Source organism: Sceloporus occidentalis, unplaced genomic scaffold, assembly GCF_023333645.1.
Source record: "Sceloporus occidentalis isolate IW3139 unplaced genomic scaffold, rSceOcc1.0.p SCAF_2, whole genome shotgun sequence".
In the NCBI taxonomy this organism is placed as follows: domain Eukaryota; kingdom Metazoa; phylum Chordata; class Lepidosauria; order Squamata; family Phrynosomatidae; genus Sceloporus; species Sceloporus occidentalis.
Genome location: NW_028316982.1, coordinates 261717716 through 261734430, shown reverse-complemented (window position 1 = coordinate 261734430; position 16715 = coordinate 261717716). Strand labels below are relative to the sequence as shown.

Genomic DNA, 16715 nt, shown 5'->3' with positions numbered 1-16715 from the left:
ACTCCCAGAATTCGATATCATTGAGCAATAGCAGTTAAAGCGGTATCAAACTGTATTATTTCTGCAGTGCAGATGCAGTCAAAATGAGGGCATTGCCCTCTCCAAAGAATTCTTTCCCTCTATGAATTTTTCCTTCAGTTCCCAAATGTAAAGTAACTTAGAAATTTAATTGAGCATTTATTTAGTAGGGATGCAATTCTTTGTTAATTTTTTCTTCTGAAAGGAAGCAACATGTTTATTTTCTCCCTCCAACAAATCTTCAAAAACTGCACAGCTGTCAAAGATTATGGTTGGAATTCACTATCACAGTTACAAATGTGTGCCAAGTGTCATGCATTCAGAACTGATTTGTATTCATAATCCCTACATATTCAAAAGTGTAGGGAATATATTGGGATCATGGAAGTCGCACCTTCCTGACTTAGTGGGCAGCAACTACTGCAAGCAATGAGGGTCTAGTCTCCAGTTGATCACAATGCAGCAACCTCTCACAAGTAATCTCTGGTGCAACAGTCAGAAGTAGGATTCCTATTACAATTCTTCCTCATATTAAAGATTACTCACAGGAGCAAGGTTAAATTCCAACTGACAGAAAACAGACCCCCATAACTCACTGCAGCTGTTACCCAGTAATATAGGATTGGGGGAGTTGGACTGGGAGATAATAGAATCATAGAGTTGGAAGAGACCACAAGGGCCATCCAGTCCAACCCCCTGCCATGCAGGAAATCTCAATCAAAGCATCCCCAACAGATAGCCATCCAGCCTCTGTTTAAAGACCTCTAAGGATGGAGACTCCACTACACTCTGAGGAAGGAGTCCCTTCACCATTTTAGTCTTTGGACATGCTCCAGTTTCTCAACATCCTTTTAAAATTGTGGTGCCCAGAAATGGACACAATATTCCAAGTGAGGCCTGACCAGAGCAGAATAGAGTGGCACTATTACTTCCCTTCATCTAGACACTATTCTTTTATTGATGCAGCCTAACATCGCATTGGCCTTGTTAGCTGCTGCATCACACTGTTGACTCATGTTCAACTTGTGGTCTACTTGGACTCCCAGATCCCTTTCACATGTAGGCGGGATACAAACGGGCAGGGGAAGACATCTTGGAGGTGTATTCTGCTGAATACGGAGCCTCCAGACCGCCCGCCCTGGGGGCGTGGCTCAGGAGATAGGGCTTCCACATGGGGGGCAGTGAAGACGTCTCACCTGGGGCCGTTTCTGACCCGCAGTTTCCAAACCACCACCTCGGAGGACGCTGCAAAGAGAGAGGCAGCTTCCTCACGGGCGGCCAAAAACGGGGCTTTTTTTTTCTTTTGCCGGCTGGCGGATGCGCAGCTGCGCAGCTGCAGCGCTAAGCAGCGGCGGCAGAAAGCCTATGGGCACATTTAAAGTGCCCAAGCCCCTTTAAAACTTTTTCCCCCGCTCTGCCCAAGAACAATGGTGGTCTCCTGCCAGCTGGTGATCAGCTGGTGTTGGCATCCTTGTTCGCTTGCACTTTGCCAGTGTCACCAGCATCATGGATGCCTCCTCTCCTTTGGTCCCCGCGCTCCTGCTGAATCTGCAATGCACAGCCACAGCTGTCACCGCTGCCACCGCTGTCCCCCTGCCATCCCCCATCACCTCCCTTGTATATATGTAAATATTTACAGTTTTAGCATTTTTTATTGTTAGGTGAAAATGGCACAGGAATGTGTGTAGGGGCTCACTTTAAAGTCCAAACTTTCCAAGCAGCGCATGCGTACATGTTGCTCTAGGGTTAGGGTTAGGGTTAGGGTTAGGGTTATGAGTCTTAAAATGCGCTGCAGCTGTGCTGCAGCTTCCACACCTGCATGGCAGCTGACGCTGCAATTAAAGCCTGACTGCAAACTGCGCATGTTCCAGGACCCCGACTCATTATGCGACGCAGCAGACACGGAGCTTTTAAATGGGCAACTTAAATTAGCGGCGTAGCAATTCTGGCGTACCGGTGCAGCAGCTTATAGATGGAGCTGCGCAGCTGCGCATCAAACGGAAAAAAAGCGGAGAAAAGCAGCACCTTTTTAATGCCGCTTCTTCCCGCTTGGGGCGTGCGGGGGGCGTGTTCATGGCGGCATTCAGGTAAGGCCCGTCTGAAGGCTCTACCTTCATGACGTCATGAATACACCCCTTTTTGCCCGTCTGTATCCCGCCGTAGTTTCATTCAGCCAGGTGTCACCCATCCTATATCTGTGCATTTCATTTTTCCGCTGTAAGTGCAGTACCTTGCATTTCTACATGTTGAAATTCATTTTGTTAGCATAATAATAATAATAATAATAATAATAATAATAATAATTTATTTGTATCCCACCTCTCCCACAGGATCAAGGCAGCTTACAATAGTGATAAAATACATACAATATAAAAATCAATCTCATTATCCCCTCCACCCTAAAACAACATCATAATAGTTCTTACATGACAATAATAAATAAATACCATTAAAATCATTGAGACAGTCAGAGACAGATGCCACTTAGCTACACAGCTGAAGTGTTTACATTGGTAAGTATGATTTTATGACTCTATGACTCTATGATTCTATGATACCTACGTAGCCGATCTAGAATACCAGTCTATTTGAGTTCGAGACTTATTCTGCACAAAATCTGCATGTGGAATTTTTGTCAGAAAAGAACATTTCCTGCATAGAACTATTATTGTTCTGCAGAAAATGCTGTTTTCTATGCAAAAATTTCACATATGAATTTTGCATAGAAAACCCCATGAATTACAAAGATTCTCATTTGTCCAGATTAATCTTGTCAGGGTTTCTCAATACCCAAAGAATAAATTTTTCAACTGTTTTCCACATATTTTCCCTAGCAGAAAAGAAAAAGGGAAAACTGCCACGGGAATGTGAACACAAAAAAAAAGCAATAGGAAGTACATTTCTATACTGCTTATCAGTGTACTTAAGCACTCCTTAAGCGGTTTACAAATTGTAAGCTAATTGCCCCCAACAATCTGGGTACTCATTTTAGCAACCTCCTCGGAAGGATGCAAGCCTGAGTCGAGCTTGAGCCCTTTTGCCGGGATTCAACTCATAACCTTATGGTTTGTGAATGAGTGGCTGCAGTGCAGGTATTTAACCACTGCGCCACCAGGGCTCTTCTAGAAGAGTTCAATGTGTCAATGGCTTTTAAGTCTGAGGCTGCATCCACACTGCAGAAATAATCCAGTCTGACACTACTTTAACTACAGTATTTTCTGGCATATAAGACTACTTTTTAGCCCAGGAAAATCTTCTCAAAAGTCGGGGGGTCATCTTATACTCTGGGTTTTGTCTTATAGGGCAGGTGCAACTTCCGAGCCAGACTGAAGAATCTGCGGTCGCCGCATATGGTGGGGGGAGCTCAAAAACAGCCGCAGCTGCATTCCTACCATATGCGACAATCGTATGTAAGCAGCTACTGCTCTGACAGTCTTGGAGACAGGGAGAGCTGGGCAGGCAGGGAGAGCTGACCAATCCAAGCAGGCTTTGTATACAACAAGGTTTCCTGCTAAGTACCTGCATGTCATAAGCATTTGAATTAAAATTACCATATTGAAATCAAATCTGATGTTTTAAAAAAATTTATTGGGTGTGCGTTGGAAGAGGGGTAGTCTTATACGGTGAGTATATCCCAAACTCTTTATTTTAACTGGAAAAGTTGGAAGTCTCCTTATATGCCCAGTCGTCTTATACGCTGGAAAATACGGTACCATGGCTCAATGCTATGGAGTTCTGGCAATTGTAGTCTGTTATGGCACCAGAGCTCTCTAACAGAGAAGTCTAAATGGCTCACAAAATGACAAATCCCAAAATTCCATAGCATTGAGCGATGGCAGTTAGTTGGGTCAAACTGTATTATTTCTGAGATGCAGATGTCACTCTGTACAATGCTAGAAATTTGGGAATTGAAAGAAAAATTCAGGAAGTGAGAATTCTTATTTGGTGGAGCAATGGCCTATAACTTTGAACTGGGCTCAGAAACAGACTTTCAGCCAATGGAACTGTTGGAACAAGGGAATTGTATCATCCCAGCCATTTGGTTCTCCATCAGATACAGGAGTTTCGTTTTTCTCCATTCCAACATGTGTGGCTTCACTTTGTCATCAGGCAAGCACACTGGGGACCCTGTACAGTTATTTAAAAACTTGATGTAATTAGAAGGTTTTGTTTTTTTAAAGTTAATTTACAAGCTCAGCCTGCCCAAGCCGGGAGGCACTTCTGTGAGCATCCACAGACACAAAACCCATGCAATTTCATTCTTACTATATTCTCAGTTCATACTGGCCTGATCTTTACAAATATGGAAAGGCAATGCTGAGAGTAGTGACACTCATTGCTATTGTGTTTTACCCCTAGCTATACAGAAATGAAATAGTGACTGTACATTAATTGAGTCATAAAGAGTTTTGTTGTTCTTGTGTGCCTTCAGGTCATTTCTGACTTATGTTGATCCTGAGATGAACCTATCATGAGGTTTCTGGACCATGAGAGAGTGTGATTTGCCCAAGGGCTCAGAAACAGTGGGTTTCCATCACTGAGCTGGAAAGTTGCAGGGCATGAAAGGGAAAAGAGAGAATTAGCATGCTACTAGATCCAAATAGTTGAGTTATAATTTGCACTGAGACCCGGTTTGGTGGAGTGTTTATAGTGTTGGGGCTTGGAAGATCTAGTTTTTAATCCTCTAAACGTAGGGTCTGTGCACACTGGCATCTTTGGCTGGGCTGGGGGCAAGGCTGGGGTGTAGCATCTACATGATGCACGCCCCAGCTCTGCCCCCAGGGTGGTGTGATGCCACGTGCGGCTCCATATGGTGTGTGGTATCACAGCGGTCCTCTGGCACTGTGTCTGCTTGACACAGCGCCAAAGGAATGCCATAAAGCCATGGTGACATGGCTATCACACCCTTTGCAGGACGCAAAAAGGAGCAGCTTTTGGTGGCTTTTTTGCCCCCTGCAAAGGCCAGATTGGGGCTGCAGCATGCAGTTGCCACAGCCCTGATCTGGCTGTAAAAGGGGTGGTTGGAGACTGCCCCTTCAGGGCTGTCTGCACAGGCCCTCAGCCTCCCAAAGTGAGCCTCAATGTGGGGGCTCCTACTCTTAAGAGGACAAGAAAAGTTTACCTTAGCTGAAGTTTCAAACCATCCCACAAAGCCATTCTCCTGGCAGAATTGCTCCATCTTGATGCCGTTGTTCACAAGCACTTCCTTGCTCTGGTCGCATTTGTTTGCCAACAGAACTGTAGGCACAGGTTTGCCATTCGGAAGAGTCAGCTTAGTGTCCAAATCTTCTTTCCATTTGGTTACTGCTTCAAAAGTCGCCGGTCTGGTCACATCAAAGACAATAAATGCTCCCATGGCTTCTCGGTAATAGACCCGTGTCATGTTCCCAAATCTTTCTTGACCTATTATTTAAAAAATAAACATATACCATACTTCTTAAAATACAGGTATACACAAACACACCAGCCCACACTCATTTGTCAGTTTCACGGCTAGCCCTTTGGCTTGTTTGCTTAATTTATTTGTCACCTTTTTCCTGGAGTGGGACCCAATGTGACTCACCAAATAAATAAATAAATAAATAAATAAATAAATAAAATTTGGCAATACATTTTAAAAAACAATTAAAGCCACCACATTTTGAACAGTATAAAATGATCTTTAAACTAAGCAAATGTTTTTTTAAAAATAAATAAAGCACACATCCCATAGGATGCCTTCTTGATTATACATTAAAAACCTGGTTTTGCCTGTCAGGGAAAGTGAGACTGTGATGGTGGTGGGACTGAGAGAAAGCCCTTCTCTCTTGATCTTAAGATTCTGGCAGGTTCATATAGGGAGATATGCAGCTCTTCCACCCTTCAGAAATAAAGCCATTTGGCACCACTTTGGCTGTGTCCACATTGCAGAAATAATCCAAGTTGACACTGCTTTAACTACCATGGCTCCATGTTATGGAATTATAATAATAAATAAATAATAATATTTTTATTTGTATACTGCTTTTCCTCCAGATCAAAACTGTAGTATGTTGTGGCACCTGAGCTCTCTGACAGAGAAGGCTAAATGTCTCACAAAGCTACCCAGGATTCCATAGCATTGAGCCATGGCAGTTAAAGTGGTGTCAAACTGGATTATTTATGCAGTGCAGATGCAGCCTTTAACAAACATGTGATGACTAATGGAGTGCACCAAGGAATGCCAAAAGAAAATCAGTGTTTATAGACTATAACAAAGACTGTAACTGCATAGATAACGGAAAGCTATAGTGTCATGGGAATGCCATTATATCTGATAGTTCTGATAAGAAATCTGTGAGGACAAGAAGCCATGATTAGAATAGAATATGATGAAACAGCGAGGTCTGGCCAGGTGAGCAAAGCAATGGAAGGGAGGCAGGCCAGGCCACTGTCACCACCATCCTAGGCAGCCCTGGGTAACACCAAGGCCAGTAATGTCCCTGCCTTGCCCCTGCCTGTGACAGCACACCCTACTACTGAAAGACTGCTTGACATATCACTGGTTAGTGCTGCACTGGAAATCCTTTGATTGGGAGTTTGGGAAGGACTTTCAATCATTGCAGTGGTTCAAGAACTACAAATGTAAAAGCCAGTATTTATGACGGTGGAAGTCCTGCTTATAAAATTGTAAATACTGAACAGGTTTGCTATCCACAGTCTTCTTCTCTTTCCATTGTCTTCTCAACTAAGAACACCAATCCGATTAAATAAGGGCAGTCATGTCATCATGTCTTCTCTTGCTCCATCTTTTTGTTATAACTGCCTTCAAGTTGACTTCAATCTATGGCGACCCTACAAATGAGAGCCCTTTAAGTTAACCTATCTTCAACCTCCCTGTTCAGGTCTCGCAAACTCAGCGCCGTGACTTCCCTGATTGAATCCATCCATCTGGTATGCAGTCTTCTTCTTTTCCTATTGCCCTCCACTTTTCCTTGCATTATCATCTTTTATAGTGAGTCTTTTCTTCCCATGATATGGCCAAAGAATGATGACCTCAGTTTAGTAATCTTCGCTTCTAGGGAGAGTTCAGGCTTGATTTGCTCTGGGACCCATAGATTTGTCTCTTCAGCAGTCCACAGTATCTGCAGAACTCTTCTCCAAAACCACATCTCAAATGAATTGATTTTCTTTCTATCAGCTTTTTTCATTCTCCAGCTTTCACAACCATACATAGAGATGGAAAATACTATGGCATGGACCATCCTAACATTAGCATTCAGTAATATGTTTTTATACTTCCAGATATTATCTAGTTCCTGTCCCATCTTAGGAGTGGAGCAAAGTGGAATGTTACTAAGTTAGATGAAAAAATTTCTATGCTAGATAAAAATACAATATTTGAAGGAAATGGACCAGGTTAGATCACCCAGACAAATCATGCTGTGAACAGATATTCACTCTACAACAGATAGTTGAAAAAGCTATTACTTGGCAAACCTCATCTTAAAATCAATTTTACTGGTTGTTGTTTTTTTCCTTCTTTTTTTTATTAAGCCAGGGAATCCATCAACAGAGCTGCTTGGCAGAACAACAACAACAACAAAAAAAACCCTGCTAGATGCACTGAGACGTTGAGAAAATGAATCAATGCTTTTTATAATGGAAAGAGACATAAATAATAAAGGCTGATACCAGACTGAACATGTGGTAAGATGGAGTACGTGAAATAAGGCTGAACCATGTGTTCATAGAAGAATTCATTGAAAGCAAACACTCAAGCACACATTCAGTGCCTTGTAAGCAACCTGAGAAAATGATGTTTAAAGAGACACTACTGCTGTGATATACAAGTGTTAGAGCAGAAATTTCAAGAAATGTATAGTTGAATCTATGGATGCAGTATCTGTGGAAAAGGAGGACTGACTGTAATAGTACAGCTCGTTTTGCTCTGATCAGACATCATCTGGAGTACTGTGACTAGTTCTGAGCACCACAATTTAGGAAAGATATAGACAAGCTGGAATTTGTTCAGAGAAAGACCACCAAGAGAGCCGAATATCTATCTGAAAACCAAACTGTATGAGTAGTTGAAGGATCTGGGTATTTTTCACCTGGAAGAAAAGACTGAAGGTGCATTTACACTATAGAAATAATGCAGTTCAACATCACTTTAACACAAGGCATAAGCACTCTTTGACAGAGAAGGCTAAAGACCTTTTATACTTACAAATCCCAGGATTCCATATGATAGATCTACAGCACTTAAAGTGGTGTCAAACTGCATTATTCCCACAGTGTTGATGCACCCCCAGAGGTGATATGATAGCTATATTCAAATATATGAAGGGCCGTCATGCAAAAACAGACTGGGCTTGTTTTCTGCTGCCCTAAATGGTAGGACTCAAACTAATGGATTCAAATGACAGGTGGTGGACTCTCTTTTGTTGGAAAGTTTTAAACAGAGGTTGGATGACCACATGTCAGGGATGTTTTCACTGTGGATTCATGCATTGGGCAAGGAGTAGAATAGACAATTCTTGGGATCTCTCCCACCTCTACAATTCTGTGATCTTATAACTAGGCTGTATAAATCTGAGCTCCCATAACCCCAATAGGTACTCAACTTGAAGCATGTAGACAGAAGGAGCTATCCACTAGTCTCCTTTACAGTGTCCAGAATGACCAGATGACATAACCACAAAGGAAGACAAGGCATTGCAAAATGTGGGACATTCAAGAAATATGTAGAACAGAACATTACAAAATGAAAGTTTAAATACTGATATAACTTCATTATATATGGAAACAAAAATCCACCCCACTGTGGCCCGGTACACACCACCAGGACGTGATGTCCTGGTGGTGATAGTAAGGCTCAGGACTGCGCACCAATCGCATGGTCCTGAGCCCTACTACGTGTGGGCGGTGGAGTAATGGTGGCATCCCGACCACACGGGTGCTGCCATCTTTACATAAAAGACGCATAGCATCTGCACGTCACGGTGTGTCTGCTATGTCCTAAGTGCGCCATTGGTGCACTCGCGACGTAGCCAGGGCACCGTGAAAAGAACCCAGAAAAACAGGGTTCTTTTAACTCTGGAGGGGTGTCGTGTGGTCTAGCAGCTGCGGCATCCCTCCGGAGTTAAAATGGGCACCGGCACACTGCATTTTTCAGGCGGTCTGTACTGCGCCAGTAATACCTTTATTGCCCGACTGAAATGCGCAATATACATGTTGCAAGCATGTGAAGCTCCATAGGCTTCTTCATCAGGCAAGATTTTACATATCAAATAGGAGAAAAATTTGAGATGTTAGTAAGATTCCTGCATTTTGTTGTTTCTGTGCTTAGTTAAGATGGTATGAGGTGGGTACCTGATGAAGAAGCCTGTGGAGCTTTGAAAGCTTGCAACAAGTATATTGTGCATTTCGGTTTTCCAATATGGGTATCACTGTTTGGTGGATTTTTGTTTGATTTGGTAAATGGCCAGCACAGCTACCCCTGCATATATTCATTACATATGGTTTATTTACAGCTATACTACATATATTATGTTTTAATGTGTACTCAACCATATTTTTCTGCTGAACTTAAAATGCCTTGTTGGCTAGAAATATATTTATAGAACTCTTCTTAGTCATGCTCAAAATAGAGGACATTTTGGAATTCTTCCTGGACAGAATGTTATCCTGGAAAAAGAGGACATCTGATCACCCTGAGCGTGTCCAAAACCTGACAAGACACAGCAGTATTGCTGCTGCTGTTTACCGATTGGAGGAATATGATTCAAGTGATGAGGAAACAAACAGTCTTAGCCACAAGGGGAAGTGAAACAAGGGAAATTTCTATCTAGGAGAGTGACCACATTTTTCCTCTCTCCACCCTGATACATGCCACTTCTTCAGCATTTCCCCAACACTTCCAGGCCATGCCAGGAAATGGCAGCAGAACCGCTTCCAATGAGACTTGACAGCTGCTGGCAGGGGAAAATGGTGTTGAAATGTGCATACAGAGCATTATGCTCCACCTGTTCAATGCTGGATCTCATCCATCTTGCATTATTGAAATAGGTTGAAATGCTTGGGACCAAAAGTGTTTTGGATTTTGGGTTTTTTTTCCAGATTTTGAAATATCTTCATCTATATAATGAGACATCTTGGAGATGGAACTGAACTCTAAGCATGAAATTTATTTATTTATTGTGTACAATTATTCACATAGCCTGAAGGTAATTTCATACATAATATTTTTAACAATTTTGCGCATGAAACAAAGTTAGTGTAGACTGAATCATCAGAAAGCAAAGGTGTCACTCTTTCCATCACCAATGTGGATAATTTTGGATTTTGGAGTATTTCAGATATTGGAATTTTGGATAAGGAATACTCAACCTGTACTTGTTTATAATCGTGTTGTGAGCCATCTTGGCTCCCTGTCCAGGAGAAGGAATGGGTGAAAATAAAATAAAATAATGATAAATTACATTCTTATAGAAATTCATACAGTTCTTACACTTTCATTTCCCCTACTTCCCTGTTGTATTGTCAATTGCAGGATAGATTGTTTCATTATACACAATATATCACAGGTTTCTGACACTAGGTATTTGTTCAATATGCTGATGCTCTTTTTATTTTTTTGAAAAAAGAAGGAACAAATTCATTCACATGATTCAGACCCCTAGAAGCGAACCTCTCTCTTTGCTTCTGTCTGCCCTACATAACACTGCAGTCCATTGATAATGCTGTACTTGAGCATGTTGTTATGCTAAAAGACTGGAAGTCATTTTTTAAAAAATGCACACACAGTTCTTATGTGCATTTCCTGTAAAGATGCCTTATGATCTGCCTCAGCATACTAATCAGATGAGTGGCCAAATCATGTGTTGTTCAATCATCTCCTTGTTGAGGTTTCTTTCTGCGCCAGCATACCTCCATTGCAAATGTCCATTAATTTCCAACATAGTAGCCCAAAGGAAGAACTTCTTAAAATGCTCCAACAATCTAACACTCTACATGTCTACTCAGAAGCAAACTCCATTCATTGTGTATCTATATTGTAGAAATAATGCAGTTTCACACCAGATTAACTGCAATGGCTTCATCCTACGCCGGCCTGGGATGTGTAGATTTATGAGGCACAAGCATGCTTTGGCAGAGCAAGCTAAAGTAAAACTACAAATCCCAGGATTCCATAGGATGGAGCTACAGCACTTAATGTGGTGTCGAACTGCAATTTTTCTACAGTGTAGATATAACCTTAGTTTGTTGCTTCAAAGAATGCATGCATAGCGGGGGCCTGCCAAGGATACGTCCAGATCTATGTTGTAGGAGTATAGCTACTGATGACATTACCCATCAAATATGAATTCTGTTTCCCCCACAATGAAATTTTCCTTCAGTCCCCAAATTTCTGGCATTGCAGAGAATGAGACAATGAAAATCTTCCACACCTAGAATTCTTAAATTTGATCTGTTTCCATTCCCTTGTTAATTCTGCCTGCCCCTTCTCTTTGGATGCCTAAACTATATTATGTTAAACAGAAGTTTGAAGTTATTGCACTGAAGGAAAAATTAATTAAGGGGCAGAAGTCTCATCGGGGGTTCAATGCCATCATTTTGCCCTCCTCTCTGGTAGCTGCACTCCTCTCTACAGCAAGAACTCTGGGTGATTTCCATTTTCAGCAAAGTTCAACTGTGCCATTATTTTACAGCAGCAGCAGAAAAAAAGACTCCCCACCCAGACAGAATAAAACTGTTCAAATGAAAAGGGGGAAAAGGGAATTAAAAGAAAAAGCTTGGGGTAACCCAAGTGGGTTTTGCAGAGAAATGGAGGAAAGTGGCCATGTCATGCAGGGAATTCTGGGAGCTATACACCAGAAAGAAACTTTTCCAAGCTCTGGTTTTGTGTCTAGAAGGACTGTGAGCACTAACCAGTGCTGCTCAGTGGCAGTGGTTGGCTTCCATGTGGGGGTGCTCAACCTACTACAAGGTTTTCTTGGTGAGATTTCTTCAGAGAAGACTTACTATTGCCACCCTCAAATGCTGAGAGAATGTGACTATCCCAAGTTGGATTCTCTGGCTGAACAGGGATTCAAACCCCTGGTTTCTTAGAGTCCCAGCTGAACACTCAAACCACTACATCATCCTGGCTTGTAATGCATCATATTTTGTTGCTTTATTTAGTTGTTATTGAGTGCCTTCAATCCTGCCTTCCTTCCCTATGCTCTATCCAGCATGCCTTTTGGTTTTTATTATTTTTATTTTTACTTCAATTGAGCAATTATGACAATGTGATGAATTAAGAAATGACAACAAAAGAAAAGAAATAGGAAAGGAAAACTGCCTGCTTGGGAATTGCAAGGGAGAAGGGGAGAGGAGGAAAACCATGCCCATTGATGCCATGTGACCACCAACATATCGGAATTGCAGGTCATGGGACCTATCACCGAGAAGGCATTAATGGAAAAGCAACAATATTGGGAGCCATTGAAAAGCTGCACTCCACTAACTAATGGAATGAAAGCATCGGAAGGATACATGTGATGTTGTTTGATAAGTACTAGCCAAAGATGCCTTCCTCCTGTTGAAATTCTGCATTGCTAGCCTCATATGATAAAGTCCTTAGACCAACACTCAAACCACCATACCATGCTAGCTTTGACCCACACTATTGCTATACAATATAAATCTCAAAGTCATGGCTAAATCAAAAGTCCTTGAACTGCCAGCAGAAAGAGAGCTGTGAGGGAGCTAACTGAAGCTCCTGTGGGAAGGGAATTCCACAGACTGGGAGCAGCCAGTAAGAAAATGTGCCTGGAACATTTGACGGAACTCAGAGAAAGCCCGTCCTTAAACCTCAATCTGTCTTGTGTGGATTAAAACAACGCACAGGTAAAAAGTGAATAATAAAAGCTAATTAATTAAGAAGTCCTATTAAAAACCGCAAATTATGAACAGCTAAAAGCACACAAACCACTCATGGACATCGAGTGTCTGCAGCCACTTGTCCAGTACTTGAACCTGTCACCACTCTAGCTCTCTGCAAAATTTTTGCATTAGAGTCAGAAAATGTGAAAAATCTTACAGTGTTCTGCCATTGCCATGGGGTATCTGAATGTGTTGGAACACCCTTTCCAATTGTGTACAGGAAAATTTGTGAGTATCCTTTACAGCCCTATTCATGAAGGGCAAGAAAGAAAATCTCTCCCCTTTTACAAATTTTGTGCTTTATCGCCAAGAGAACATAGCCAAGAAACCACCATGACAATCTCGCATCTGCATGTGAACTTCATTTGTGTCCTAGCAAAAGTATGCTTCTAATATTTTCAGCTCTGGTGCATAAGCCCCATATTTTCATTTGCAAAGTTTTAAGCACCTGAATAATATTGCTTGATTCCTGAAGGACTCTGTTTCTAAAGCAGGAATTGGCAGGACTGGAAAATGAATCAATCCATTCATTATTGTTGCTGCCTTCAGTGTGAAACTCAGAGATTAGAATACTTTGGCAAAAAATAAGGGAAGAAAACATAAAAATACTGGCAATGTTCAACTAGGAGCATGCATACTAATAATTAGGTTTCTGGCTCACCCTGAACTTTAGAGATGGTTTTAATTTTACATGCTCCCACCATGTGAGCATGGCTGTAAAGTCCATTTGCATAACCTCAGCGTGCCAAACGTGAGTCAATGGTCGATACATTTCAAGAAGGATAAATAGAAGGTATTGCATTTAGGCATGAAAAACCAGATTCACAAATACAGAATAGGTGACACTTGGATTGACAGCAGTACATGTGAAAAGGATCAATGGTCTTTGTCAACTAGAATCTCAACAAATGTTAATAGTCTGCTGCGACAACCCCAAAAATTGAATGCAATTCTAGGCTGCATCAACAGGACTACAGTGTCTATCAAAGGAAGTGATAGCACTATTCTATTCTGTTCTTAGCCAGAGCTTGGAGAAGTTCCTTTTGGTACTATAATTCCCAGAATTATAGTTGAGAGCATCTGCAAGTTGCAGTCCAAAAAAAGGAATATATTCAGTTCTAACAAAAATTAACTAGGCTTCAAGCAGACAGAGCCATGTCAAGACATTTTGCTACCTGAGACAGAGCAACAGATTATAGCCCTCCTTCCCAAGTCAAGGTGCACGGTACTTTAAGCTGGACACGTTATTTTGACAGCTGGGACAGAAATTCTCATCAGCACTGCTTCTCAACAATACAACAACAACAAGAAGCAGCTAATGATCTCTCATCCTTGCATGACACTTCAAACTGGCTGCCCAAGGCAGCTGTTTCACTGTGCCGAATGAAAAACAAGAGAAATGTCATGCTATTTAGAATACCACCCAACATTCACCAATGCTCAAGGAAAAAAAAAACCTTTCAAGGAAAAGTTGGTTATAATGGGCAAGTTGTATTTCAGTGAAGTTTATCCCTTACAGAGCTTGGAAGTACAGTGGGCTCTTGGTATCTGCTGGGGTTTCGTTCCAGGACCTCGCGTTGATACCAAGATCTGTGGATACACAAGTCCCATTAATTACAGTGGTGCCCCTTATATAAAATGGCAAAATCTATCTTTGCTTTTTTGGAATATATATTTTTTGAATGTTTTCAAGCTGTGGATAATTGAATCTGTGCGTAAAGAATCTGTGGATATGGAGGCCTATTGTACCAAGTTACAAATAATGTATTTATCTGTAGCAAATTACTTGTCATTCTTTTATTCTCAGTAAAGAGGGTGATAGTGTTTAAAGGGATTTCGTCAGTCATGCATAATGTATGTATAAGCTATATTGCCATGGTTTATTATCCATACAAATCAGAGAGCCAGAAATATAAGGAGCTGAAATAATTGGACTGCAAGGATACAAATCAATTTCCCCATATTTCAAAACAGAGCCTTTCAGGGGAAGAAGGACTCTAGTGTTTCTAACAAGCCAGGGAAATATTTTACCAGAGTTTGGAAAAGCTGTGTTTGGGAGTTACAAATCCCCAAACTGCCACTAGTCGTGCTGGTTGGGAGTTGTAGTCCAAAATATATTCCAATAATAATTGCAAGGGACATTTTCTAAACCCCAAAACACACACATGTGCATACACCCACCCACACATTCTAGTTTAAGGAAAAACCCAACACACTTCTGAGCTGCATCTAAAGAAGTACAATGTCCAGTTAGAAAGCAACAGTAGCACTACTCTATTTTACTTTGGTCAGACCTCATCTGGAATATTGTGTCCAATTCTGGGCATCTCAGTTCAAGAAGGACATTGACAAACTGGAAGTCTGCTAAGATGATCAAATGTCTAGAAACCAAGCCTTATGAGGAATGATTTAGGCAATAGGGTATATTTAGTTTGGAGAAGAGAAAACATAGAGAGGACATGATCGCCATTTTAAATATCTGAAGGTATGTAATGTAGATGATGGAGTGATCTTGCTTTCTGCTGCTTCAGAGACTAGAATATGTAATTTGTAATTCAAATTACAAGAAAAGAGATTCCACCTAAACATTAGGAAGAACATTTTGACTGTAAGAGTTGTTCAACATTGGAACTGACTGCCTCAAATGCTGGTAGACTCTCTATCTTTGAAGGGCTTTAAACAGAGGCTGGATGGTCAGTTTGAGGACAGCTTTAGTTGTCTGTTCCTGCATGACAGGGGGTTAAACAAGATGGTCCTTGTATTCCCTTCCAAATGTTTAGATTTTGTGAATGTAAGCCAACAAACAGTGTACCGGCACCTATTCTAGGGTTAGGGACCGTGTGGGCAGCGTAACAATGGTGGCACCGCCATTGTTACGTAAGCACCAGTGGTGCACTTGTTACGCCGCCCCTGCAGCTCAAAAAGAACCTGGTTTTTCCGGGTTCTTTTTCCTCCGTAGGGTAACTGTGCAGTTTGGCAGCTGCGGCTTCCCTCTGGAGAAGGGTATGTCTCATGCCTAAAAGACATGGAATTGCTTTATCAAAAAAGGTCACAAAAGACTCACCCACCTTTTACACTCAGGCACACAGGAACTAGTCTTATACCCAGTGAGAACATGCACCTTTCCAATTTTATCTATAAGATAGGTGAGAAACTGTGGGGTGGTTCCAGGGGCAAATTTTCTGCCCCTTGGAATGCTCTTCACTCTTCATTGACTGCTATGAATGTCCAAAGAAGGTGGGGGGGGGGGGGGAATGGCCACAAATCCACTTCAGAGCTTGAAAAACAAGATTTTTAAAACATATTAAAAACATCCTGGATGATTCAGAAAGAAGGAATTCACTCCTGTTTTTGCTAAAAAGAGGCAATCTCATAATCTCCGTTCCCATTTGATACAGATTAATCCTTCATTGCTTCACTTTTTTCAGCTGCTTTTAAAAATTTCCCAATCCCCCTCCTCCTCCCACTTTCTCCCTTTGTCCTCAATTTACTTCAGTTGCTGTAAGTGCAAAAATTGTTTGCACGCAATTAACTCAGCAGGGGAGAGAGGCGAGGAGGAAGCAGATTCTTACTGTTACCAGTAAGCTCAGGGCAAAAGCAAACTGCTGAAGTCTCTCCTAGCTTGTGTGTTTTTCCTCATTCATAACTTTCCCTAAACTCTGATGTTGCTTGGCCACATGCATTCTGGCTATCATCTATAAAATGTTGGCGGGTATGCAATCTTGGAAACCTGGAGGGATCGAGGACAACCTTGGGGCCAACATGTGGCCCCTGATCTATTCTGAAGTATAGATTAGGATTGGAGAGAA

General features: G+C 41.6%; 1 protein-coding gene across 2 annotated transcripts in view; it reads right to left on the bottom strand.

Annotated features, from left to right (window-relative positions):
• LOC149320073 (ras-related protein Rab-38-like) overlaps window positions 1-16715 on the bottom strand; it is a 39842-nt gene that overhangs the window by 11180 nt on the left and 11947 nt on the right. For both annotated transcript variants that reach the window (XM_089512871.1, XM_089512872.1), the window contains exon 2: window positions 5141-5421. In XM_089512871.1, coding sequence (XP_089368997.1) covers window positions 5141-5421 — 281 coding nt within the window. The remainder of the gene's footprint in view (window positions 1-5140; window positions 5422-16715) is intronic.